At 47.5% G+C, this 27,941-nt stretch overlaps 1 protein-coding gene across 1 annotated transcript in view; it reads left to right on the top strand.

The window, feature by feature from the left end:
* Positions 1-27,941, top strand: part of DOCK2 (dedicator of cytokinesis 2) — a 459,258-nt gene that overhangs the window by 375,459 nt on the left and 55,858 nt on the right. Inside the window, exons 31-34 of the mRNA XM_065905443.1 lie at positions 3,879-3,979; positions 4,075-4,133; positions 15,212-15,360; positions 26,364-26,449. Of these exons, the coding sequence (XP_065761515.1) occupies positions 3,879-3,979; positions 4,075-4,133; positions 15,212-15,360; positions 26,364-26,449 (395 nt within the window). The remainder of the gene's footprint in view (positions 1-3,878; positions 3,980-4,074; positions 4,134-15,211; positions 15,361-26,363; positions 26,450-27,941) is intronic.

Here is a 27,941-nt window from a genome sequence, read left to right as displayed (position 1 = left end):
CTCCTGCATTGCAGGTGGATTCTTTATCAATTGAGCTATCAGGGAAGCCCAAGAATATTTAATCTTCCTCCTGTAATTTTTTTTTCAGTTTTAGAGTGAAGCAAAGTGAAAGTGGCTCAGATGTGTCTGACTCTTTGCAACCCCATGGGCTATATATAGTCCATGGAATTCTCCAGGGCAGAATACTGGAGTGGGTAGCCTTTCCCTTCTCCAGGGGATCTCCCCAACCCAGGGATTGAACCCAGGTCCCCTGCATTGCAGGCGAATTCCTTACCAGCTGTGCCACAAGGGAAGCCCAAGAATACTGGAGTGGGTAGCCTATCCCATCTCCAGCGGGTCTTCCTGACCCAGGAATTGAACCGGGGTCTCCTGCATTGCACAGAGATTCTTTACCTACTGAGCTATCAGGGAAGCCCTAAAAGCCAAAAGGTGGAAACAAACCAAATGTCCATATTGAACAAACAAAATGTAGTTTATCTGTGTATACTGATACCCAGAATAGTATCCAGCAATAAACATAAATGAAGTACTGACACCTGTGACAATGTGGGTGAACCTTGAAAACATTATGCTTAGTAAAAGGAGCCAGACACAAAAAGTCACATATTTTATGACTCCATTTCTCTGAAACATCAGAAGAGACAGATCCACAGCGACTGAAGTAGCTTTGTGGTTGCCAGGGGCTGAGGGGGATGGAACAATGGTAATGAATGCTAATGGGTGGAAGGTTTCTTTGGGGGACGATGAAAATGTTCTAAAATTAAGTAGTAGTGATGATTTACTACCTGTGAGTATGGTAAAACCCACTGAATGGTGTACTTTTAAAAGTTAATGTTATGATATATGAATTATATCTCAACTTTTAGCAAAAAGGACATCAGGAATAGGGTGACATAAAACATTTTTGAGGGACTAAGTCTTGTATAATAGAGGTAGAACTTAGTAAGAAGTTTCATTAGATTTGACATGTTCAGATGTTCTCAAACATGTTAGGTGTGAGATTTCTGGAATTTTTCTCAAAAGCAATACCAATTCAGCTCATCTTGTTACACATCTATTTCCTGTTGTATCCTGGTTACTCTTTTGAAATCCCCAAAATGCAGGCATTTCTCACCTAAAAAAAAACCCATTCCAAGTCCTATGACCAGGTTTTCCCTTTCTTTGGGTCGTAGTTTCATACCTTGGTCTTAAACAGGACAAGAAGTGAGCTCTGGGCTTGAGCAAACAAAGCAACACATGGTCGGAACTTGCAAGTCATGGGGTCACCAGGAGGAAGGGCAGTGGGAGCGGCTGAGAGTCACCCTGACCTTCACTGCGTTTGGAAGCGAGGTTACCATGGAAACAGAAGAGCTTGAGATCTGATTCTCAGAGTGATGGGCCGCCTTTGGAAGACTTTGAGGAAGGGAGGGACAGGATCTGGTCCTTCTGGGCTCTGTGTGCTGAGTTGGTTTTATGGGGGCCACAAGCCAGCAGGTCATTTCACTGCACCCCAGAAAGACTTGGTCTTTTGGGCTCTGAGAAATAAAGTTTCAAGTAGAAGAAGGAAAGGTCTTCCCTCAGCAGAGTATGAGGTGCACGAGGGCGGGGACTGCTGTCTGCGCACCCACTGCCCTAGCCCCGCGTGGTGATGCTTGGCCCACTGAAGGCGTTCTGGGAATATGTGTCAGTGCAGTCTCTGCCAAAGACAGACCACTGCGTGTCGAAAGAGACCTGAGTATCAATCAGTAGTGAAAAAGTAAAGTGAAAGTGTTAGTCGCTCAGTCATGTCCAACTCTTTGTGACTCCATGGACTGTAGCCCTCCAGGCTCCTCTGTCCGGGGAATTCTCCAGGCAAGAATACTGGAGTGGGTAGCCATTCCCTTATCCAGGGGGGGATCTTCCCAACCCAGGGATTGAACCTGGGTCTCCTGCATTGCAAGTAGATTCTTTACTATCTGAGCCACCAGGGAAGCCCCATCAATCCGTAAGCCTGGGTTTAAATCCCAGCTCTGCTGCATGTATAAGCTGTGTGACCTTAGGCAAAACTTCAAAAACTTCAAAAAAAAAAGTTCAAAAAACTTCACCCCCCTAACCGTGTTCTTCTCATCGGTAAAATGAGTCTAATAACGGCTGCCAGGTTTTGAGAGATGGAGGGAGGGACATGTGGGAAAGCATCTGGCCTGTGGTAAAACAAAGGGCTTGTTTAGCTTTTCTCTGAAAACAGGAGCCTGTTTCCTGTTTTCTCTGAAACAGGAGCCACAAACCCATGTGAAAGTAACAGCAGTAAGGACATTACCAAAGGTATAGCTGCTTTTCACTTAGTCTTGGCCATCGGAAACCGCCAGTGAGCATCTTTGAGTGAAGGATGACAGCCTCATTGGCAGGTGATTTCTCTAGTTGGTGTTACCCCTCCTCTTGCTCATCAACGTTTACAGGATGCTGGACATGGATGGGCTTCGTCCATCAAAGCTGTCCCACCTGCTCCTTTCAGAGCCATGCTTCTTGTAATAATTGCCCTTCAGCACCGAAGGCACCAGCTTGTACTATTATTTGCTTTGGTACCAAAGAAGTCACTAGAATAATGAAAAGAATAATAAGGCTAACCAGAGCTTTGGAGCCCTTACTGAGATCCTTACCCTTTAACCTCATCATCTTTACCACAGTCCTCTGCAGTGGATACGGAGGTAAGCCCCCCCACCCTTTGCAGATGGGTTCACTGAGTCTCAACAGTACCCTGGTTTGAGTCTCAATCTCTTGGTTCTGTAGCCTGCATCAATGTCACTGTCACTGCTAATCTTTGGAGCAGTTTCCCTCTGCCGCACACTTTGCTGGACCTATTTCACCATGAGCGGGTGGAGTGGCTTCTAGTCTCTGCATTTAGCACCAAGAGATCATGTAAATGTTAAAATTATGGAAAGTCTACTTATCAGCTGGGCCTCAGTGGTCCTTGAACTCAAATGAGCAGGAGAATCATCAGAGTGCTTGTGAACACATGGATTTCTGGGGTTGGATTCAGTAGGTCGGTGTGGGACCAGAGAATCTCCATTTCTAACGAGTTCCTAGGTGATGTCGATACTACTGGTCCAGGACCAAACTTCAAAACCATAGAGCTAAAGGGAAGGAGAAGGTGACATATTCTAAGATGGAATAGGTGGCAGGCTGGTCCTCTGCTGCCAGGTGAAATAGGAAAGACTTCCAGAGAGGCTGTTGTTGCTCAGTTGCTAAGTCATGTCCAACTCTTTGTGAGCCCGTGGACTACAACACGCCAGGCTTCCCTGTCCTGCAATATCTCCTGGAGTTTGCTCAAGTTCATGTCCATTGAGTCAGTGATGCCATCTAACAGTCTCATCCTCTGCCGTCCCCTTCTCCTTTTGCCTTCAATCTCGCCCAACATTCGGGTCTTTTCCTATGGTCGGCTCTTTGCACCAGAAGCTTCAGCTTTAGTATTAGTCCTTCCAATGAATATTCAAGATTGATTTCCTTTAGAATTGATCTGAGTCTCTGAAATCCTTATCCCTTATCGCCCCCTAATTCTAGGGCAGAGAACCACCTCACCAGGGCACCCAGCTGGGCTGAGTTATTCATCTTCCAGAAAAACAAAATGAAGCAAAACAACAGCAATAAAAAAGAGCGACCCTAAAATCTTTCTCCTTGTCCAAATCTTACTGTCAGAGAGAGGGCATACATGGTCAGCACCTAGAGAATTCCATCCATTGTCCTCCTTTGGCTGGAATGTTAATTTCAGAGTCAGTGCCAGTTAGAAAATTGCAGTGCACAGAATTAAACCGATTCTGCCTCTGTCTTCTGCCATCTTCATAAATTATTCACATCACCCAGCGTTTAATATGCTCCCCCACTTCAGCCCTCCCCATGACGGTTCTCCATGCTTTCACTTACAGCTGTGGAACAACTATTTTCATCTGGCCGTGGCTTTTATCACTCAGGATTCACTGCAGCTGGAGCAGTTCTCGCACGCTAAATACAACAAAATCCTGAACAAGTAGGTTGCATGTGGAGCTCCTGCAAAGGAGGGGGGAGGTTCGTGAGAATCTCTGAGGTGATGCCTGAAGCAGACATTTTTTTTGCTTCTCCTAGGTACGGGGACATGAGACGTCTAATTGGCTTCTCCATCCGTGATATGTGGTACAAGCTTGGTGAGTAGGCACCGGCATTCAGACAGACACATCTGCACATGCCAGGCTCCTTCTTGAAGACCATCTGTTAGAGGGCCATGGGGGTTTCAGCAGAGGAAGCTTGAAATAATAGTTTATCACTGTACACACCCCAGGTCCTTAATAAGTGCCTGATGAGAGAGGGTGCCCATCCCAACCTCCCACCCCCCAGAACAGCTGTGGATCTGCTTCTCCTTGATGCCCCTGAGGGGTTAAGAATCAAACTGGAATTTACAAGGAGAGAGCATGACTGCTGTGGGAATGCATGGCCTCCCCTACCACATGTGCTTCCTGCTGATTGGTGCACGTTCTGCAGCCTGCTTCTTAGGTGATGTTGTGATCTACCGAAGGCCTTCCAAACACATGGGGGAGAATTGATTCTGTGGCAGACGAGGGTCTCCTGTGATCTGATTTGAGCTGGAAGGTGACCCCAGAAGCTGTCCCTACTTCAGTGAGCTACAGGAATCCTGGGCAAGCTGAGTGGTACCTACGGGAGGAAGGAAGGGGAGATGGAGTCAGCAAGACATTTATTGAGAGTCTGAGTCAGCCCTGTACAAGGAGATTTTATTTAATCTTCCATCACCTCCTGCAAGATGGAAACATTTCCCCCTCATTTTATCGATCAGGGAACTCAGAGGGAAGGAACTTGCTTGAGATGAAACAGAAGCAAGCCCCAGAGCTTGGTTTTGATTTCACAAGGATGGGGGCTGCATACCTTGCCCAAGGCCTGAATCCTGCTCCATAAATCTGTGCAGAAAGGATGAATGGGTAGACGATGCATAAATAGTAACAAGTAGCGAGCTCTTTTCACCTCCTGTTTTGTGCGTACTACGTGACTCCGCCGCTGAACTGCTCTGTGCTGTCTTAGATGTGGACTGTCTTCAGTAGAGCACTTGCAGGACTCTGTCTGTCTCTTGGATTCAACCTAAATCACCTCCCCAGACCTCTTGGTGTCTATCAGTCCCACCTGACTTCCGGGACAGCAGTTCCTCACCCTTCCCAGCAAGGTTCATTCCTTGTTGGGAAAGCAGAGTGGACGCCCACCTGGGTTCTGTGTTTGCTGGCAGCCTTGCACTCAGGTCAAGAGCACATGCTGGTAGCAGAGGGTCGTAGACTGGTTCCCAAAATTGAAGGGAGAGCTGGGCATCCGGGCCCAGAACAGACTCCACCTCTGCAAGGGGCCTTGCCTTGTCGTTTACTCGCTGTGAGGCTCAGAGCAGGGCGTGAGTGACCCTGGCCCCGCTTGGGGAGACAGCGCCGCCTCCCAGCGTGTCTGCGAGGCTCAGAAGAGCAAACACTGGGAGTGGGAAGCCATGGAGGCCACACCCATGGAAGAGTTTTATCATCATTTTCACCCTGTTGCAACAGTATCCTCCTTAGTTGTAGCAACAAAAATATCTGCGTGTGGTAAATCATTTCACTTGTGTCTGACTCTTTATGACCCCGTGGACTGTAGCCCTCCAGGCTCTTCTATCCATGGGATTCTGCAGGCAAAATTACTGGAGTGGGTTGCCATTCCCTTCACCAGGGGAATCTTCCTGACCCAGGGATTGAACCCAAGTCTCTTGCATTGCAGGCAGATTGTTTATTCTCTGAGCCACCAGGGAAACCCTAGATATTACCAGATATCCTCTATATGTGTTCGTGTGTGTATGTGTATGTGTGTGTGTACGAAACTCCCCTCTTTTGCAAGCCATTACCAAAAAGAAATCCCATATCTGCTCTGTTTTTCTAGAACAGCATTTTTGTTTCTCTACTTTGGATAATGATAGGGATAAAAGAAATATTTTGTATGTCATTTACCACTACCCTGCCATAGGAAAAAGGTGCACAGTGCAAGCGGTAGCCAGCATCTGGCCTCGGGGGCGGGAGTCTGAGAGGGAGTAGCTGGGGCTGCAGCAAACTGAGGCAGGCTCACCCCAGCTGAAAGGAGCAGGTGCTGTCCTATTAGAATGCAAGGCTGACATTGTCACAGCTTCTAGTTTATCAAAAGGAGCCAGGAAACATAATTTTTAAATGCATCTTTACTTTATGAATATTGGTGATAACTAGTTGAAAGTTTTAAAAGCACCAATGTGTCCAATGAAACAAGGGGCCCAGACTCAGGCTGCAAATGAGTTTGCATTCCCTGCTTTGCAACAGCAAAGACAAGGTAAAGCCCTGCTGGGCTTCCTCTCCCAGATCTACATCCCAAGTGTTGCCAGGATTGCAAAACAGGGATCTGTGCTTTGTTTGTTTCTAGTTCCTCCGCACAGCCTGCGTTTTTCTGAATGTCCTTCATTGCTGTTGTTTTGCACACAGAAGATTTTATTTAGATATAGATTATGTTTTGGCAGGAGCTCCTGCGCTCCCAATTATGCTGATGAATGAAAAGATGCTACCAAATACTCTACCTGCTTAGGATCACAGAACATCAGAACTGGAAGGGCCCTTTAGAGAGCATATTGTCCAGCATTTTTCAAATGTTTATTTTTAGCTGAGGACCAATAAAAAAAATATATACCCTGCTCAATACAGAAATTGGATGAAAGCCAAGCTGTTCTAATTGAAGTGGGATGGGGGAGCAGGTGGAGGATAGTGGGTAGAGGTACTCTCCTGAGCTCCTATGGAGACCCCTGCAGATTTTCTGGGAGAAACCCTGAAGCACTTCAGAGAATAGTTTGAAGCTACAGGTCTATCCAACCCACCGTTTTACCAATGAGGAAACTGAGGCACAGAGAGGCAGTGAGTGTGTGTCCAGCATCACAGAGTGGATGAGAGGTGGATTCAAGACAGGGAAGCCTGGCATGCTATAGTCAATGGAGTTGCAAAGAGTCGGACATGACTGAGCAATGGAACAGCGAACAGCAGCAGGACAAGTACACTGGTGTAAGTGTCCGTCCAGAAGCGTCATGGACCCCTTGCTGTATCCAAGTACCTGTAGGGTGAATTAGTGGAATTCAAAGACATATTTGCTAGGGTTTGGGGGTTGCAAGAAAGAGATGCCGGCTATGGCTGCCTTAATTGGTGAAGGTACTAATTGGAAGGGCAAGGGAAAATGGGCTATGAAGGGTAGGATTAGAGCCACTCAAGGATCCAGGACAGGTGGCGTGATGTTGCCTTTAGGATGTTCTATCCCTACATCACTCTGCTAAAGGTCCAGTCTCCAGGAGACACCTTTCTATTGTTCTTCCTTGGGTGACCGCTCCATCAATGCCCCCACCAAGCCTGCATCCATCAAGGGAGGCAGAGTTTCCCAAAATAAAATGTTCATGGAGTTATGGAGAAGTCGAACAAAGACACAGTTGTCCACTGCAGAAAAAACAAAAAGTAAAAAACTCTGTTGCAAGGATGGCCATCTCTTCATCTCTTAGCCTGGACTCCTTGGAAGAGGAAGGTATATTGGCCTGAAGGGTTCTTCCTGCTGCTTGTTAGTTACCTGACTGCCTTCTCCTTGCCGGTCTGCTTCAGGGATGGGGAGCAGAAAGAGGAGGCAGAGTGAATGGATGGTTCCCCAGTCCCATCCTACTTTGTGTTCTGCCAGATGCTGGCATTAGCAGGCTTTCTCCAGCAAGCTAATGAGGTTAATCTGCTAATCCAAACCAGAACTAAGCACTGTATACATGGGGGACCAATGCAGTGAAAACTCTACACTGGGTAATGATGAGTTCTAAAGTGCAATTTGTGAAACATCCAAGAGAGAGTGAAACATGGAAGCTATCGGTGGCAAACCTGTCTGAGTGCCCATGTAATAGCCATTCCATCCTTCTTCCTGGCTAACGGATCCCTGATTTTTTTTTTTTCATGATCACAATTTGTCCAGTTAACAATGATTTGTAGCTAGTGATGGCCATGTGACCCACCCAGGTCTATCTGATGAGAATCAGCAGAAATAAACTTCTTGGGGTTTCGGGAAAATTTTTTTTCTTAATTAAAATGAAAGTGAGGGCATAACAGTTTGAGCGTAACACATTTTTTTTTTTTTTTTTTTTGCTTGTAGTCTTTCCCTTTGTTCCTTTCTGGGAAAGAATAAAATGCCTGGAGGTGCAGTAGCCTCCTTGAAGCCATGAAGAGTCACACCCTAAGGATGAAGAAGCAGCTCTGGACTGTCTTTGACTTTTTTTAAGGAAGAAAACTAAACAGAGCTTACTCAGTTTAGCTGTGGTAATCAGATTTCTGCTACAACCCTATCTGATGTATCATCTAATTCAGTGCCCTGATTTTATAGGCGAGGTCACTGAGGCCCAGAGAAGTACAAGGACATTCCCAAGGTCAACAGCAAAGCAGTGACTCAGATGAGACAAAAGAGCCAGACTCAACCTGAAGTCTAATGTTCTTACTAATAGTTTTTTTCCAGAATATGCAAAGTATTTTCAAAGGATGTGAAATAGTAAACTGTGTTTTCCAAAGACTACTGATAATGAGTAAATCATAATGCCTGTTAAGTTTTAAAATTTTGTTTTAATGCCCAAAGCAATCAGGGCTTCATCACCATGATCATCAGCATCATCATCTTCTTCTCATCAAGAATGATTTGAGCAGCCCTGTGATTATAAGATAGCTAATTGCAAAGATCATCTCAGACTGGAAGACTATTCAAGGAAAAGTCTAGACAAGTGTGTTTGTGTGTGTGTGTGTGTGTGTGTGTGCGCGCGCGCGCGCACTTTTGTGAGAGAAGATGCATGCAGGGAAGCCTTAATAGAATATCCGTACCAGGATCCAGCCACTAAAGGGTTAATGCTATTTGTATGTTTGCATCCTGGGATAATGCCAAATATAATGGACTTTCCCTGATAGTGTAGCATCATAACATTTGATTTCCGCTAGGAGGAAAGCAATGCACATTTTGTGAAAATGACTTTGTACTTAACCGGCCCATATTCACAGGGGTTAATGCTGGTCTGCTATGGTAACAGTCTTCATGGGAGAGAAAGATAAATTCCAGTGGTTGGCATCATGGCCTTACATGTGGGGAGGTCACTCCCGGCAGAGCTGTGAGAGCAACTGAACCGTCACTTTTTCAGCATCTATGGAGGGCCCAGCCCACCGCTAAGCACCAGGGAAGGATAAGAGAGTTGGGGACGTATAAGGCATGGTCCCTGCCCTCCCTGGAAAAGCCCACCGTGAGCTCTTAACATAGGACAAACTGAGACTCTGAAGAATGAACTAAGCACGTTCCTTAATGTGAAATGTGTGGTCAAGACTCAGGAGTTCAGGTAAAGAGGAGGAAGGCTCTACTGAGTCAGTGGCTCTTGAATTAGACCCCAGGGTGGTCAGAGCTGAAAGGGCAACAACCATTCCAAGCCAACAACCAGCCTAAGCAAACATGACTTCCTTAAATTGGGGAGAAGCTGCTGGGCAGAAATAGGAAATGGAATTAGACAGGCATCCATCCATCCAACCAACCATCCATTTATTCATTTAATAACAAATATTGATCACTGTGATAGGCAGAATAATAGCCCACCGAAGGTGTCCAAGTCCTAACCCCCAGCACCTGTGTATAAATTACCTTATATGGCAAAGTGGACTTTTTAGGCTTGATTAAGGATCTCAAAGATGGTAAGAGTATCCTGGACTGTCCAGATGGACCCAAAGCAATTACAGGGACCTTAGAAGTGAAGAAAGGAGGCAGGGGAGTTGGAGAAAGGTTAGAAAAAGCAATACTGTTGGCTTTGAAGATGGAGGAAGGGGCCATGAGCCAAGGAATGCAGGTGACCTCTCGAAACTGGCAAAGGGAAGGAAACGGATTTTTCCTCAGACCCTCCAGAAAGAACTCAGCCCCGCTCACACTTGACTTTAGCCCAGAGAAACCCATTTCAGACTTCTGACCTCCAGAACCGTAAGATTAGTTTGTGTTGTGCTAAGCCACTGTCTGTGGTGGCTTATAACAGCAGCAACCGTCAATGAAGACAAGTAGCCTTGAAGGTCAGGCACTATGCTAGTGGCTGAGGCTGCAACCCAAGACAACTGTAGTGAGAGATGCAACCCCCAGCCTCGTGGACTTGCACTGATGAGTGACCTTCTGGTTGCAGAGCTGTTTCATTATGGGTGTAAAGGAAAGTAGCTGTAGAGCAGAAGCTGGGGCACCCGGAGAGTGTGTAAAGGACTCCTGCCTAGTGAGGGAGCTCGAGGTGGCCTCGATGAGGACGGGGGAGCTCTGAGCCCAGAGCTGCGGTGTCCTAAGGAACTAGCCTGTGAGCCACCTGTCTAAATTTAAATGCCCTAGCATCCACGTTTTTCAAAAAGATAAAAAGCAGTGAAATTAATGTTAACAGTATATTTGATTTAACCCCATATTCCAAAGTGTTACCATTTCAACATGTAACCAACATAAACATTACTGAGATAGGTTACCTCTTTTGGTTTGTTTTCCAGAACTCTTTCTTTGAAATCTAGTGGGTTTTTTACACTTGCCACACATCTCAACTTGGACTAGCCTTATTCCAGCTGCTCAAAGGCACATGTGGCCAAGTGGCCTCCATATTGGGTAGAGAACAAGTAACATTTACTTATGGGGCCAGCAGTGGTGGGACTCGGATGGAGTCGGGCACAGGCGGGATGCGCATAGTGCGCAGCGTGGGGCGGGGTGCAGGCTGAGGAGGGGGAGGCAGGGTGTGGAGAGGGGGCTTCAGGCCAGGTGGGCTTGCAGACCAAGGGGACCCATGCAAGGACTGTAGCTGTGGCCAACATGATCAGACATCTTTGAGGAGAGATAAGAGCATGTTTCGATGGGACAGAGAAGCATTTGGAGGCTGGTAAATGTCAGCTGTGGGAGACAAGATACACATGATCCAACCTCCGTGCGGTGCCAGCCCCTTACTCTAGAAGAAAACAAACTGAACAGCCTGAGACGTTCCATGAAAAGCCCCGGAGGCGCCATGGGGTTGGACTGTGGCTTTTTACACTGCTTTTCTCACCCTTGACCAAGCTCATGCTGCTCAGCATCGGCCTCACCCCACCGGACATCAGTATTTGCTGAGCCTTTCTAATGAGCCAGACCCTGTATGGAGCCCTTAGTTTTAAGCTTCTCAACAATTCTTCAAGCAGGGATTATGATTGCGTCTTCATTTAATAGATGAGATAATATATTTTTAATATTTTTATTTATTTATTTTGGCCCCTGCCATATGACATGTGGGGTATTGATATCCCTCAACCAGAGACTAAACCCACACCCCTTGCATTGGAAGCATGGAATGTTAGCTCCTGGACCACCAGAGAAGTCCGCAGATGAGATAATAGAGGCTTGGGGACATTAAGTGACAGGCACAAAGCTTCCCTGGTGGCTCAGAGGGTAAAACAATCTGCCTGCAACACAGGAGACTCGGGTTCCATCCCTGGGTCGGGACGATCCCATGCAGAAGGGAATGGCTACCCACTCTCGGATTCTTGTCTGGGAAATCCCAGGGACAGAGGAGCCTGGTGGGCTATAGTCCAGGGGATTGCAAAGAGATGGACATGACTGAGCAGCTACACTTCACTTCTTCACAAAGCCACAGTCTGGAGTGCCAGTGGAGGAATTTGAGGCAGGTCCTGGGCCACAAGGAGAGACATAACCACCTCTCCTAGATCAGTACCAAGAGCGGCGTTTTCCAAGCCTGAGACGGAGAGGCCGAGATCAGTGTTCCTTCTTCCTCTTTCGAATGAGCGGGGTCGTTCCTGATCAACCCAGCCTCATTTCAGAGTCCCCAGGAGGCTTGCAGGACTCTGAAATCCAGAGAGTGATAACTCGCCCTCATCCTGCTCGTTTCAGGGTCTCAGAGGGTCTCCTGCTCCCGGGCCAGCTCCCAGGTCTCCCGGCAGCCTCCTGAGGTCAGGGACTCTCCCACCTCATCCTCAGCCTGGTGCACAGGATCGCCTTCTCCCTTCCCCTCTCCCCACCCTCCTTCCTTCCTTCTCCCTGCCCCTCTTTCTTGTTTCTTTCTGTCAGGCTGCCTTCCTAGTGCTCTCAGACCTTCACCTGCAACCTCCCCTCTCCTCCTGCGAGGCCTGGTATAGACCAGAAGGCGAGCAGGGCGGCCGGCTTTCCACCCACACGCCTCAGCTCCCCCCGTGCTCTCCTTTCTGCCAGAGCCTTCCCCAGAGCCTGGGCAGCTCGGCATCTGGATTTATCCCACTGACGTGTTGGGACTTGAAAAGCCTTTTCTAATTGGTATCTATTCCCAGTGAGATTCAGTTTCCATTATGTGAGCAAGACCCTCTCACCCATTCCCTTCCTTGCCTTCTTTCAAGAACAATAGCAGGTATGTCTCTTGAATGAGAATTTTTTTTCCAAAATGAGTTCACATTCATTTAGCCACAAATGTGTTCTCTGTGTGTGTGCCTGTGTGCACATCTATGTATATAAAGGCACACATTCAGATTACTTGAACACAAAATCCAATGTGCTGAAATTCCATTTCTGATGTAAATGAATAAAATTTTTTATGGAGCACTGTAAGGGCCATTGAGATCACACTGCATTTAGAAATCATCATTATCTCTCTCTCCTCTTTCCCTATTCTTATGAACATCTCTTCAACTGACTGCAAAGAATGCAGGTCAGAAGTGCCTAGGAAATCCCTAGTCTATGGCATGTCTGCTCTTTATTTTAAACCATCTCAAATATATCTTTATCAGACCCAATGCCCTCCAGTATTCTAAAGGCCTTTGTCACATAAGCAATTTGGCCATTCCGTGGTGGCTTATCTGACAGCTTCCCATCTACCTGCTACTTATTATTACACTCGACTTTGAATTTTAAAACCCCGCTGAGAGTTTAAAGGATCTTGAAGGACAAAATCAGAAACCTAGATTAGCAGTTACTATAAATCTGCAAGAAAGCTAGTTTAGGTTTTTATTTTTTTCCTGTTTGGAACAATGCAAAGTATAATCCCAACACATCGTATAATGAAGCTGGGATCCTGGAAAAGTGTCTTAATATTTCGCTCACCTGTCTGCCTGCCTTCACTATTTCATTCTCACTAACTGAAGATGTTCCTAGGATGATGCCTTTTTTATCTGAATTCTGGGGAAACACTCACCCCCAACATTAAGTTTCATTTAGGCTGAATTAAAACTCATTTTCTTGCAGCCTTCCGTCTTGGCTCCTTTACTCAGCTTTAATCGAAAGCAACAGGCTATATGCCACGCCGTTTCTGCACCCCAGGAGCTCTCCCCCAGGCAAAGACCACCAATGCAATGTGCACCTTGACAGTGGGGAAAAGCAGGATGGACTTCTTGGGCTCTGAGCGTCAGGAGGAGAAAGACGCAGCTGCCCATGAAACACCTGGGTGTCGGCTTCGCTGGCAGAGTTACTGGGGTGGGCTTGCCCACGCTCCCCAGGAAATCCCTGCAGTTCCTGAACGTCCCTCCCTTTCCCTTTCTCTGCCACGGCTGATGTGTGTGCTCTGAGAAGTCTGCTCAGTTCTGCTCGACAAGGCTGCCCTTCATGGTTCATTTTGGACAAACGTCACAGCAGTGATAGCTAACACTATACAGGTGTGCCATGTGCCAGGCACTGTCCAGGGTGCTTGACAAATAATAATTCATTACTTCTTCACAACAACCCTATGAAGTAAACTCTTATTATTCTCTCATGTTACAGGTGAAGACACAGAGGCCTCAAGGGGCCCACTTGCCTACCATCACATAGCTAGTTGATGGAAGAATATATTTACATATTTCAGGCAATCTAGACCCAACTTCAATGCCCATCACCTCTTGGCCACACTGCCCCCGCCCCAGGGCTGACTGTCATAGGCTCTGTGCTCATTGCTGTTATTGTTGTTGTTTAGTCACTCAGTCATGGCCAGCTCTTTTGCAAACCCATGGACTGTACCCTGCCAGGCCCCTCTGTCCAGGAATTTCCCTGGACTTGGCATTTCCCAGGCAAGAATACTGCAGTGGGTTGCCATTTCCTACTCAAAGGGATATTCCCGACTCAGGGATCAAACCTGCATCTCCTGCACTGGCAGGGGGTGTTCTTTACCCCTGAGCCACCAAGGAAGCCCACATAAAGTATACACAGACATGTTTTCATATGGTCTTCTCAACAGGTGGGCATTGCAGTTGCATCTTTATGACACATCTCCAAGTCAAATATAGCCAGTGAGTATAGGAGCTAGACAAATTTATTTCCTCCTTCAGTGGACATTTCCTCAGGTTATAGTATGCTCCAAGCTCAGTGCTACAGATGTAGTAAGAACAGACATGCTCTCTGCTCTCACGAAGCTCTCCGTGGGAGAGGCCATTATCTATCAAACAAAGTCATCGTTGCCAAGTTGGCTAAGGAGACAGACCACTAGCTAGGGCAGGGTATCTGATGTAGCCAGGGGTGGGGTGGGCTTGTGGCAGAGCTTTTTTAAAGTGTATCTATCCACGGGAAGCCAGGTGGTAATGGGCAGATGTTGAGGAACAGGGCAGGAAAAACTATGTCAACAAAGGAGCACGATGTGCACAGGCCTGGTGGAGAGGTGGCTGGTGAACTGGTGACCCTGGAACCAGGCCGGCCTGGCGGCAATGCCAGGGGTCGAGGCGGGGACACAGAAGTGCCTAGAGATGAGGAAGGAGAAACAAGAAGCTGTAGTTCATCTGACCGTAAAGCAATGTTTTAACTCCCACTATTACACTGACCATACTTTTATAACAGGTTTTTGGCAGCAAATTTTGCTTTTCTTGTTTTCACAAAACAGTTGGTAAAAAAGCACGTTTCCAAATCTCAGAAACATGGCTTGTGCTGCAGACAGACATCATTTCAAGTATCCCTGTGATTTGCCATCACTAACACACTCCATCAGGGCCCTGTTTGCAAAGGAAATGATGCAGGTGAAAAGCCTTGTAAACAGCAATGTGCCTTCCACACGCCTGGGTTATTATCCCTAACAACGGAGCTTGTTTTGGACGATGCATGTGTTGTTTACAGAGTTAATATATGTAAAGTGTCCAAAATTGTGCCTAGCTCCAGGTAAACAACTGTATAAGTGTTCACTTTTGTTTTTACTGTTCTGCCTCCCTTTTTTCTTTTTCCAGGCTTGGTCTGGTTCTCCTATGAAATCACGAAAATGGTCTCATGGGCCCATGTCCCTCTTCTCTTTCAGGCCAGAACAAAATCTGCTTCATCCCAGGCATGGTGGGACCCATATTAGAGATGACTCTTATCCCTGAGGCTGAGCTCCGGAAAGCCACCATCCCAATCTTCTTCGACATGATGCTGTGTGAATATCAAAGGAGTGGGGATTTCAAAAAGGTAAAAAATGAGGCTGGAAACCCAGGCCAGCATCCCTAATCCCCAGCCCATTTCCCCATAATGATACCTTCATTCCTTCTGCCTGCGCTCCATTCAGAGGCTTGATGGGAGGCTGGGGACATTGATTCACATGCCTGGAATGAGCTGGCAGAGCGGATTTGGTCAGTGTTCTATCATGCTTTCCCGCCAGAGGCCAAGATTAAAATACACTTTCTTGCTGGGTATCCGCGTGGTCCCTTTCTCAAAAGTATAGGAATCCTACTTCCCTGCAGAAGAGCCCCCTCAGGGTGCGTCCCAAGGGGCTGCTCCTCCCCCCGCACACATCTGACGCCCACCTTGGTCCAGCACTTCGGCTTCTGCAGTAACACAGAGGATGTGCACGTCAGACTTGGCCACGTGTCAGGTTGCCAGCAAGCAGAGGCGCAGGCCCCGACGCTCAGGAGGGCCCCGCAGAGCTGTGGCAGGGGGAAGTGGGGCTTTCCCCAGCGTGCAAGGGGGGAGCCACCTGGGGCAAATGCAAGGGCCAATAGTCAGATGTTTGCATTGAAAATCCCGTTGGACTGGAAGAATGAGGCCCTTTTTATGGGCCCAGCCACTCCAGACACTTGTGCCAGTGAAGTAAGCACTGGTTTCCACAACAGGGTCCTGGCTCCATTCAGAAGTCAGGCCCAGTTTAGGGAGGTTGGTCTTTACGCCCTGTCAAGTCTGCCTTAGCGATGCGACGCCCTCAGGTCTTGCCCTTCTGTCCTCCCTGCCCCCTCCTCCCCTGGTGCTCCCCTAGTTGGACTCCCTTCTCACCCTGGCATTCCTGCCTCTCATTCTGTACCACATCCCGCACCAAAAAATTTTCCTTAAAATAGGTATCTAAGTGCCTTCTAAAGGGCAGCAGTTTCCAAACTGCTCTTCCTTAAAATCCTTTCTGACTTTATTCTTCCTTTGCTCATTGGTTCCCTAATCCTCATCCAACGAAGTCCAAACCCTGTTGCCTACATTGCAGGTCCTCCTTACTCTTCTTCAGCCAGTGTTCCAGCCGTTTTCTCCAACTCTGTCCACCGCCTCACCTGTTCTCCAGGCATCCCTACCGCTTACCTGATTTGTGTTGCCTTGGTGAGCATCCTCTTCCTGTTTCCTCTTCCTCTGCTTCTCGGCCACATTCATGGTCCTGCCTGCCAGCACCGTCTATGTGCTTCTGAATCCTGCAAAGCCCTCCCCAAAGCTCATCCTTTAAGAGACCTTTGCCCTCTATTTCTCTGTCATTCCAGCTGTCTGAAGTATCGTTATTAGACACTACCTTACACTACACTCATTCCTGCTTCTTCCTCATCTTCATGTCAAAAAAGTGATGCTGATGATAAAGATAATGGCTGCCACTAACCGGGTAGACTCCATGTCAATCCTGTGAGTGCTTTCCATACATTAATTCATGCCATCTTTTTATTACAACCCTGTGAGGTCGGCAGCATTATCATCCCACGTATATATTTCTCCACTTGGCTGGGCCGAGCCTTCATTGCAGCATGCGGGATCTTCGGGCTTTGTTGCAGCATATGGGATCTTTCATTTGTGGCATATGGGATCTAGTTCCCTGACCAGGGATGGAACCCAGGCTCCCTGCATTGGGAATGCAGAGTCTTAGCCAGTGGACCACCAGGAAAGTTCCCATCCCAATATTAATATGGAAACCCTGAAGCCTAGAGAAGTCACTTACCCTTAGCCATACAAGAAAGACGCAGAGCGGAGGTTGCAGCACACAGGTCCCTAGGATCCCAAGCCAGGCCGCATCCTCTGCACTGCTCCGCCGCTGGCCCTATCGCAGTAAATGCAGCTGGCTGAGAGGGTGGTGGTGCCCTCTGAAGCCATGCCTCCTCACAGAACGGAGCACCGATTCCACCAGATGCTCCAGGGAAGAGGGGTGGGAGGGTAGATACCTCAGGAAGCCCCTGCATGTTGGAACCCCTCTTGGAGATTTCCAGGGTACAAAACGTATGGAGCCAAGGCTCTGAGATGTTCCCCAGTAAACAGACCTGTTGAATTCCTCAACTTCATTTCTGCAAGAAACATCTATCAGGCGTGCCAATCACTTTGGAAAAGTTCTAAGAGGAAAGAGGTTCTAAGAGGAAAGAGACTAGTTAGCTGTGACAATCCCAGTGTAAAAGGGTGCACTTCCAACTCAGGGACTGGCAAGCATTGTCTGGTCCCCGAGGCTGGCGACCAGCCATCCACCTGCAGGGAGCCTGTAAAGAAATCAGGTGAAGAATGCAGATGGAGGAAGAGACCATAGCCAGCCAGCTGGACTGGGGGGGGTGGGGGAGGGTGGAAGGCGCAGCTGCAGAGGGATGTTTGAAGGTTGTTTGGAGTCTGCCACCTTTTAAGGCAAAGTCCGAGAAGGTTGGGAACATGGAGGGGCCCCCCAGGTGGGACGGAGGGCACTGGGCTTCCCCGTGGGCCCCCGCGGGCTCCTGGAGCAGGTGCGCCAAAGAGACACTCCCGGTACTGAGGCTGCACGGGGTCTGAGAGAGGCGCTAGCCCGGGTCCTTCCTGTATGACAGCCTCACAGTCCTGTGCGCGGCCTCATGGCTTCTGAGGCTTGCCTGTGGTGTGATTGTCCTGCCCTAGTGGACTTCATCCCGAGGCACCCCTTTGGCACACAGCCGCCTAATCTCCATGAACGGGGTCGTCCCCTGGCTCCTCGCTCCAGGCCTGTGTTCATTGTACACTCTTTCCCCAGTTGCTTCTCCTCATTGCTGCCTTATCAAAAGAGACAGGACATCAGGCTGACTAATGGGGAGCTCCCCGTGTGAACATCAGCTGTGTGCTTGACCAGAGCCCAGCTGTGGGATGAGCAGACCCGGGTGTCCCTGCCCGGCTCAGAGCAAGCAAATACAGACGGTATCCCAGGGGAGGGAGGAAGCCAGGCCCCCTGAGCTCCACGCTGCCCTGATGGCCAGACCCGGAGCACACCCCAGACCTGGGGTCTGAACCCCGGCGGCCTTGTGGCAGTGCCCGACGCCAGTAGGTAAGAGAAGAACCAGGTGCCCAGAAAGCGACAGGGCTCCCTTTCTGAAACGTGGTGTGAGAGGAAATAGCAGCGCTCAGAGGAGCACTCAGCAGGCCCTCTGCTCCCCTCACAGCAGGCCCTGCTGTCAGGCCTTTGTGGGGCTCTTCCTCCGATTCTTCACCTGACGAATCCTAGTCTCCTTTCAGCTGTGGCCTGCCGTTGGGAGAGAGCCTGTCCTTCCTCCTGGGGGCAGTGGGGCATCTGGATGCAGGAGCCAGAGGTGTGCCCCAGCAGGAGGTGCACGGTGGGACTGGGCAGGAAGGGGCCGGGGTGGGAGGACGAGGCTCACAGGCAGTCTGTCTGAGCAGAGTTCCTTCTGCAGCCTCGTCACCAAATTTTCCTGCCTTCTCCTCTAACCACAATGAAGTAGCTGATGCTTTTGACTGATACCCTTTCCCCCTCATGAGTATATCACTTCACCCCAGACTATCTCAGGGGTCTCTGTCTTCACCTGGAACTGGAATTCACATCCACTGGATTGGGATGTTTCAGCAAGAGGGGCTTTGAGTTGTGGCCCCACGCTGTGGCTGCAGTAGAAGTGAAATGCATTTCATCCTGCCTGCGAAGGGCTCAGGCCTGCCCCACAGCATGGCGGTGTGCTCACAGGTCTGCCTCCATCTCAAGACCGTGAGGTCTCTAAGGGCCAAAGCAGTTCCCGTAGGCCCGGGGCTCTCAGTACCTGTCAAGTGCCTGACGTGAATGCAGTGGGAGCCACGTCAGTGTTCTCAGCATGAATGGAGGCACTTAGACCCCCACCCCACAGCGTCTCAGAGGAAGAGCCTTGGTAGAGAGGAACATCCCAGCGAATGTTTTTATGATGCAGGATGAGGAGGGTAGCTCACTGCTGCCTGAGGAACCCCAGGGGATGATTAGACCACTTGTCTTGCAGGCAAATTCTTTGTGGAGGAAGGGGCTGTGGTCTTTTTAGATGGCAGCTGTGGGAAGGAGTGGAGGTCCTGTGATGCTGAGACTGAGTAGAATGGTTACCTATGGGGCAGATTGTAGAGCAAGATTATGTACTGATCATCTCGAGTGTCTGAGCTCTCAGCAGGAAGGAGGGAATCCCTCTCTCAGAGAAGGAAGAGACAGCAGCATTTGACAGCAGCGCTTAAAGCGGTGCCTTCACCTCGGCTCGCCAGGTGGCACTGCGGTAAAGAACCCGCCTGGAGTGGGCAAGCAGACCTCAGAGACGTGGGTTCGATCCCTGGTCAGGGAGGTTCCCTAGAGAGGGGCTGGGCGGCTCACTCCAGTATTCTCGCCTGGACAAGTCCATGGGCAGGGGAGCCTAGCGGGCTACAGTCCGTAGGGTCACGAAGAGCGGGGTTTGAAACTGCCTGGGACGCTGCAGGAACTCAGTCATCACCTGCTCAACGACTTAGTGAACAGAGGTACCGGTTCGGCAGATTCCACTGAGACTGAGTCTTGGCATGGGATAAACTGGTGATCCAAATGGCTTAGAACAGCATGTGGAAAAGAGCAAATCAATTCAATCAATATGTACTGAGCACCTACTGTCTTCTGGACAGTGCTCTGGTGCCAGGCAGACTTGCTGCTTATAAACTGAATAAGTTTGAGCAAGTTATTTAAACTTTCTCAGCCTCAGTTTCTCATCCACAAAATGTGTATAATAATACCATTGTTATGGTATCATAATACCAAACTCAAGCTTCATGGGGGATGAAATGAAACAGGAAGAGATGGGACAGCTCAGAGAAAATGAGGAAGCTGCTCTGACTCCCATCGGCATCCCCCCTTCACATGACGCTGTCCTTTCCAGTTGCTGCCAGGCGGGCTCTGCCCACCCCGGGACAACTGGCAGCAAAGAAGACCCCAGGCTGGCACATGGATGCCACTCTCCTCTTCGTTATCTCTCTGCCACCCTAGCTGGTCACCATCTCTGACACCTCCCATGTCACAGTCAGGACCTTACCTTTGAAGAAGAACTCTTGTCCCCTAAATTTCACACTTTGGTGGGGCTGGGCTCCTACCAAAAAAATGTAGGCAAACAAGAGATGAAAATAGCTAGGAGGTTCCAAAACAGTCGGGAGAGACAGAGGAAGCCGTTCCGGGAAGGCGTGACGCAAGCATGAGGCCGTGTGAGGTCCCCCTGCCACAAGAGGGAGTCAAGCTCCTAGAGCTCATTTCTTTTCTCCTCAGCCCTGAAGGTTCATGTTAGGCATCTGTACCATCTAACATTTTTTTTAAATCATTTATTCATTTTTGGCTCTGCTGGGTCTTACTGCACGCAGGCTTCCTCTGGTTGCCGCTTGGTGAGGGTTATGGTCTAGTTGTGGTGCATGGGCTTCTCACCGCAGTGGCTTCTCATTGTAGAGCACGGGCTCTAGGGCACACGGACTTCAGCAGTTGTGGCTCGGGGGCTCAGTAGTGTATGAACTCTGTTGCCTCTCGGCAGGTGGAGTCTTCCCGGTCCAGGGACTGAACCCGTATCTTCTGCGTTGGTTGGTAGATTCTTAATCCTTGGGCCACCAGGGAAGTCCCTGTAGCATCTAACTTCTGCAAAAGTAACCTGCAGATGCTCCTTAGCAAATATCCACTTTGCAGGGTGGGTGAGGCATCAGTGATGTGATGCAATCTTGTTAGTTGTGGATGAAATGGATTGGAGAAGCCAGGGCTACTCCCTAACCTCTACACAGTGGCAATGTTGGGTATAAGGCCTGTCATGGTGACATAATGTAGTATATGTTTGGGAGTGTAAGGGACCCTTGGGTGTACCCTAAGTCAAGTACATCATCCTTTGAAACCCAAGACAAAGGTCCCACTTTGCCTCACTTGCCTCATTTATAAAACAGGGATGATGATACCCATCTCCCTTGACTGTTGTAAAGGTTAAATGAGATTAAGATGCTAAAGATGAGGACAGTGTCAATGATGTCATGATGACAATTACTAACAAATATCAAGCCCTTAGTATGTGCTAAATGCCAGGCCAGGCTTTTCGCATGTGTTTCCCATTGATATCTCCCCTCAGCACTATAAAATAGGTGCTGCTTTAAATTTCCATTTAAAAGATGAGAAAACTGAGCTTCAGAAAGGCTTATTAACTTACTCAAGGTCATGTTGTAGGAAAAACAGCCAAAGTAAGACTCAAACTAAGTCTGTGTGTATGTGTGTGTGTGTTCAGTCATATCCAACTCTTTGTGACCCCATGGACTGTAGCCTGTCAGGTTCCTCTGTCCGTGGAATTATCCATGCAAGAATAGTGGAGTGGATTACCATTTTCTACTCCAGAGGATCTTCCCAACCCAGGGACTGAACCCATGTCTCCTGCATCTCCTGCACTGGCAGGTGGATACTTAACGACTGTGCAACCTGGGAACCAAACCAAGTCTGTTTGATGCCAAAGCTTGTGGTCAAAGCCACTCCCAAGCATAGCCCACTGCTGGTCCCAGCAGCCCAAAGGACCAGAGTCTGCCCTGGGATGTACTTTACTGAAACCTCCCCTCTCCACCCCGCCCCAGAGGGCTCAGGCGTGGCTGGCGTCATCAGTTCTGCACATTCCTGGCACCCTGTAATTTCCCTCCCTCTGGGCTCTTTTGTGACCCTGAGACAAGTGCTTATTTACCCCATCCACTTCTCGACTCCAAAGGAAAGTTCATCTCACAAAGAGGAAGCATGCCAGCATTTACCACTGAACAGCTCAGCAAAGCTGGTTTTCTCCCTGAGAGCTGCTTTCCAGTAACATTCAGCAATAATAACAATAGCATTAGCAGTAATCATGAGATGATAAGAAAACCCAGTGCACACTCGAGCCTGTGCAATCCCCTAACCGTTGGGAGCGTTAGTCACCCAGTTGTGCCCGACTCTGCGACCCCATGGACTGCAGCCCACCAGGCTCGTCTGTCCATGAGATTTCCCAGGCAAGAACACTGGAGTGGGTTGCCAAAATCCCCTATTGCTTTGTAAATAAAATGTCCCCAGTCTCCCTAACTACCCCATGCAGGAGGCACCACAGTTATGCCTGTTGTATTAGTCAGAATCAACAAACTATGACCCCACAGGCAAAACCTGTCCTGCCACTTGTTTCTGTAAGTGAAGCTTGATTGGACTACACTCATGCTGACTTGTTTTCATATCAGCTATGGCTGCTCTGGTACCACAACAGGGAGGTTAAGTAGTTGTGACAGAGGCTGACCCACAAAGCCTAACTAAAATATTTACTAACTGGCCCTTTAAGAAAGCATCTGCTGAGCCCTGATGTAAACTGTGAAGCTGAGGATTAGAAAGGCCTACTCACTTTCCCGAGACGGTGAAGGAGATGGAGGAGACATTTAAAGCTGGTGCTTGTTTACGCCCATGCCCTAGCATCGGCACCTACTCTTGTGGACCCTTGGCTGTCTCTGTTCCCACCCTGGGCTCAGCACAGTAGACATGTCTAATCATGCTAGCCTGACTTTGGCTGACACTTGACATAGACAAAAGGCTTAACAAAATGCATCACATACGGGGCATGATTCATGTATAGATTGGCAGCCCAAAGCCTCACCACACTGGCCCCCATACCTACGTCTCTGTTCTTATTTCCACTCTTTCTTGACCTCTATGCTCCAGCTGAACTGTTCTCCTCATTTTTCTCCGTATTCCCACCTCCACACCTTTGCTCAGTCCATCCCCACCTCCCCAGTCTGGAATGCCCTTCCTTTTCATGTTTATCACAGTCCTACCTGTCTTTCCAGACCTGTGTATCTCCTTCCATAAATCTTCCTCAACGGTGGAAACATAGGAGATTCTTTCTCCACATAAACTACGAGCACAAGCTTCTGGTCCTTGAGGGAACAACATCCCCACAGATGATATGTGAACCAAGGAGGAAGCGAATCTGGTCCCTGTCTTCCATCACCTAAAGGATTCCAACCAACTAAACCGGGCTTGATCCTTTGTGCACTGGAAAGAACTTGCCTAAAGATTTCTGCCATCCATACGAGACTTTTTGTTTTGTTTTGTTTGTTTTTAATTGAAGTATAGTTGATTTACAGTGTTAGTTTCAGCTATATAGTACAGTGATTCAGATTCATACATGTAATGGTTGTATTTATTTTTAATTGTTTCCTTGGGCTAAATTCCTCAAAGTAGAATTACTTGATTAAATGATATACGTGTTTTTTAGTGATTTTGAGAAATCGTTCCTAGGTGTTCACTAGAAAGGTAGTTTCAACTTACCCTCACAGCAGAGTTATTAGAGTGTCCCCTTAACAGCAGTGGTTGCTATTCTTCTTTTTAATCTTTGCAGATTTTAATAGGTGAAAATTGGTTACACTTTTATTAGGAACTGCAAATGATATGAGCTAATACTGACTTTTTTAGCTTATAGAAACTTTATATTTTTGGATGGCTAGATACATCAATTTATATTGCTTTCAGGTTTTCTATCCTCTAAGAACTATATAAATATATTATCTCTTTTTTTCTTCTACTTCTTTATCAGTTTTACTTTTTTGCATGTATTTGAAGTATTTTTATAGTTCTTAAATAGGTTACACGGTATTTTTATTTTTTTAATTTATTTGTTTATTTATTTTACTTTACAATATTGTATTGGTTTTGCCATACATTAACTTGAAGAATCCTCCAGGGGTGTACATGTGTTCCCCATCCTGAACCCCCCTCCCCCATCCCTCCCCATCCCGTCCCTCTGGGTCATCCCAGTGCACTAGCCCCGAGCACCCTGTCTCTTGCATCCAACCTGGACTGGTGATTCGTCTCACATACGATAATTTACATGTTTCAATGCCATTCTCCCATATCACCCGCCCTCGCCTTCTCCCACAGAGTCCAAAAGACTGTTCAATACATCTGTGTCTCTTTTGCTGTCTCGCATACAGGGTTATCATTACCATCTTTCTAAATTCCATACATATGTGTTAGTATACTGTATTGGTGTTTTTCTTTCTGGCTTACTTCACTCTGTATAATGGGCTCCAGTTTCATCCACCTCATTAGAACTGATTCAAATGTATTCTTTTAATGGCCGAGTAATATTCCATGGTGTATATGTACCACAGCTTTCTTATCCATTCATCTGCTGATGGACATCTAGGTTGCTTCCATCTGAGACTTTAAACAAGCCATTCAAACTCTCTGAGCCTCGATTTCATCTGTACTAAAAACTGACACTTACTGAGGGTGATGCCAAGCAGGGGCTAGCTGCTTTCAATGCATGATAGCATTTAAAGTGATCCTTGACTTCCAGACCTCATGGGGCTATTGTGAGGACTAAAGGTACAGAGGCAGAGTTAGGACCCAGGAATGCCTAAGGGCTCCCTGAATGTTAGTGACCTTCACCTAGAGCCTCCTTCCCTTCTCGAAGTACCAGTTTCTTACCTAGCAGTAAAATGAGTGATGAGTTGGATCACATGATTTGGATGGACTCATCAAGGGATGATACTAATACAGTATGCAAACCATTTTTGCATTTTAGCCATATAAGAGACACTGAATGGCCCTTCAAAATGTTGAATAAGCCCTGAACTCAACTGGGTGAAATGCTTCTTGACACTAAATATGGGAGCCAAAGACATGGGCTTCCATGTTGCAAGAATTGGTGTCTGGGTGCTTTCAGGTCACTTAACTATGCGTGCTTAGTCATGCCCAACTCTTTGTGACCCTATGGACTATAGCCCACCATGCTCATCTGTCCATGAGATTTCCCAGACAAGAACACTGGAGTGGGTTGCCATTTCCTCCTCCAGGGAATCTTCCCGATCCAGGGATTGACCCTGTATCTCTTGTGGCTGCTGCATTGGTAGGCAGATTCTTTACCTCTGAGCCACCTGGGAAGCCCTCACTTAGCTAGTCTGATCTCTATTATAGTTGTCGCCAGTCTTGACTCTCTGAGGCATCAGTTCACATAAATATTTTAGCTTCAGGTGTGGCTTGATTCACAAGCTCAAAAATATCACCAGGCTTCAATCTCTCCCCATCTCTTCCTCTCTGATTTCCACTACATTGGTGTCATTCTTAGGCAGACTCCTTCATTGTGTTCCTCCCCAGCAACCTCTGGCTTAAAACCTTCAGGTTAAGCAGAAAGACTTCTTTTTTGCTAAGAGTACCAGCAAAACCTCAGATTTGAGTGTCACTGGTTTGATCTGGGCCCTTCTTAACTGTAGGGTCTGGATAATGAAAGACAGTCATCAGGTGCTTGGCCTTTGTCATGTACCCACACCTGGAGCTAGGGAGATGTGTTCAGCCCACCTAAGTCCCACAAATTGAAATTAAGGCTGATGTGATTATCCAAGTATAAAAAAAAGGAATGCTAGGCATGCAGAAATAATTGTTCATCATGCCAACATACCGTCTCTTGAAGATCAGTGCTCTGTCACATACCTCAGAGCCTTTGCCCATACTCTGCTTAGAATGTCTTTTCTCTTTCCTTTCTCCTGAAAAATGTCAGCATAAACCTGAGAACAAAGTCAAATGACATGGGCTGTGTGCTTTCCCTGAAGACTTTCCTGTTTGTCTGTCTTTCATATGCCTATCTCTCTGCTCCAGCACTTACCATCTATTGCTCTTCTCCACTCCCAAGGAACTCCTAAAAGGCAAGTGTAGCATCCTGTTTCATATTGCGTTCCCAGTTTCCAGCACTAAACCTGGGAGTTGCTGCTGCTGTTGAGTTGCGAAGTCATGTCTGACTCTTCACAACCCTATAGACTGTAGCCCATCAGTCTTCTCTGTTCATAGAGTTCTCCTGGCAAGGATAATGGAGTGCGTTGCCATTCCTTTCTCCATGGACTCTTCCTGACCCAGGGACTGAGCCCAAGTCTCTTACATCTCCTGTGTTGCTGGGCATGTTCTTTATCACTAGCACCACCTGGGAAGCCTGGAAGATGATAAAAGCCCCCTGAAGCCCTGGTTAAAGTCTTGAATGGACTAATTTCAACATCAGCCTTCTAACATTGTAATTGTTGACTTTCATCTCCTACTTCTTCAGTTTGAAAACGAGATCATCCTCAAGCTGGACCATGAAGTGGAAGGTGGCCGAGGGGACGAGCAATACATGCAGCTGCTGGAGTCAATGTGAGTTTAGGACCCAGAGCGGGAGGAGCCAGGGGGGCGGGCCTGAAGCCCAAGGGCACAGGACCCCAGGGGCTCTGTCCTCCCCTGGAGACCAATCTGGAGGCTCATGGGTATTGGAGAAACTCCATTTTTGGAAGAAATCTCACATCTCTCTGCAGTGGCTATTTCTTTGATGTTGATGGAACAGGTGATAAAAGAAACTTTGCTGTGTAGGGGAGAGGGAGATAATCCACCAGGATGTTCACTTTTGTTATCTCTTATCTGTGGAATAATTTTTGCTGTCTTTTCCTTTTTTATTTTTTAATCTTTGACACATATTGATCACCGTCAACAGATATGGAGCACATACAATCTATGGAAACACATTAAGTGATCTCTCTGTATTGTCTCCTTTAGTTGAGTTTTCTCTGTTTGACCTCATTTCGTAGCAATGCCCCTAAAGCTCAGGAAGTGTCTTGTCCGAGGAGACTAGGTCAAACTAGTCAAGTGGACAAGCTGGGACTGAACCCAGCTCTGCTAAACTCCAGCACACAGGCCCAGTGAGGCAGTGGGCAGTGGACGGCACCTAGGAGCACTGAACTTGGGCTCAGGACAATGTTTTAGCGGCTTATTGAGATATAATTCATATAGCAGACAGTTCACCTAAAGTGATGAGTAGTGGAACCAAGATGAAAATCCTCCAGCAACATACAAATTGCCAATGTGGCTTTTAGTGTATTCACAGAGTTGTGCAACCATTACCACAATCACTTTTAGAACATTTTTGTCACCTCCCGAAAGAAAGCCCATACCCCTTCGTCATCATCCCCTCCCCTTCTTTGCGGTTTCTATGCATGTGTTTATTCTGAACATTTCATATGAATAGAATGATATAACACGCAATCCTTCATGAGTGGCTTCTTTCTCATAGCATGCTCTCCGGGTTCATCCATACTGTAGCATGTGTCAGTATTCCATTTCTTTTGATTGGATAGACCCTATTTTGTTTATCCATTCATCAGCTTATGACCACTTAGACTGTCTCTACTTTGGGCTATCACAAATAATGCCGCTATGACCATTCATATACAAACATTTGTGTGGACACGTGTTTACAGTGCTCTTGGATATATAACTAGGGGTGGAATTTCTAAGTCATATGGTAACTCTATATTTAGCCTCTTGAGGAACCATAAAACTGTTTTCCAAAGTAACTATACCAATTACATTCCTACCAGCACTGTACATGGGTTCCAGTTTCTCCATATCCCTCTGTTCATATGTTTCTTACCATTATAGACATCCTAGCAGATATGAGGGCTTCCCTTGTGGCTCAGTTGGCAAAGAATCTGCCTGCGATGCAGGAGACCTAGGTTTGATCCCTGGGTTGGGAAGATCCCCTGGAAATGGGAAAGGCTACCTATTCTAGTATTCTGGCCTGGAGAATTCCATGGACTGTATAGTTCATGGGGTCGCAAAGAGCCGGACATGACTGAGTGACTTTCACTTCACT

The sequence above is a fragment of the Muntiacus reevesi genome, chromosome 14 (genome assembly GCF_963930625.1).
Source record: "Muntiacus reevesi chromosome 14, mMunRee1.1, whole genome shotgun sequence".
In the NCBI taxonomy this organism is placed as follows: Eukaryota; Metazoa; Chordata; class Mammalia; order Artiodactyla; family Cervidae; genus Muntiacus; species Muntiacus reevesi.
The sequence above is the reverse complement of the archived record's forward strand: the minus strand, read 5'-3'. Positions and strand labels throughout refer to the sequence as shown.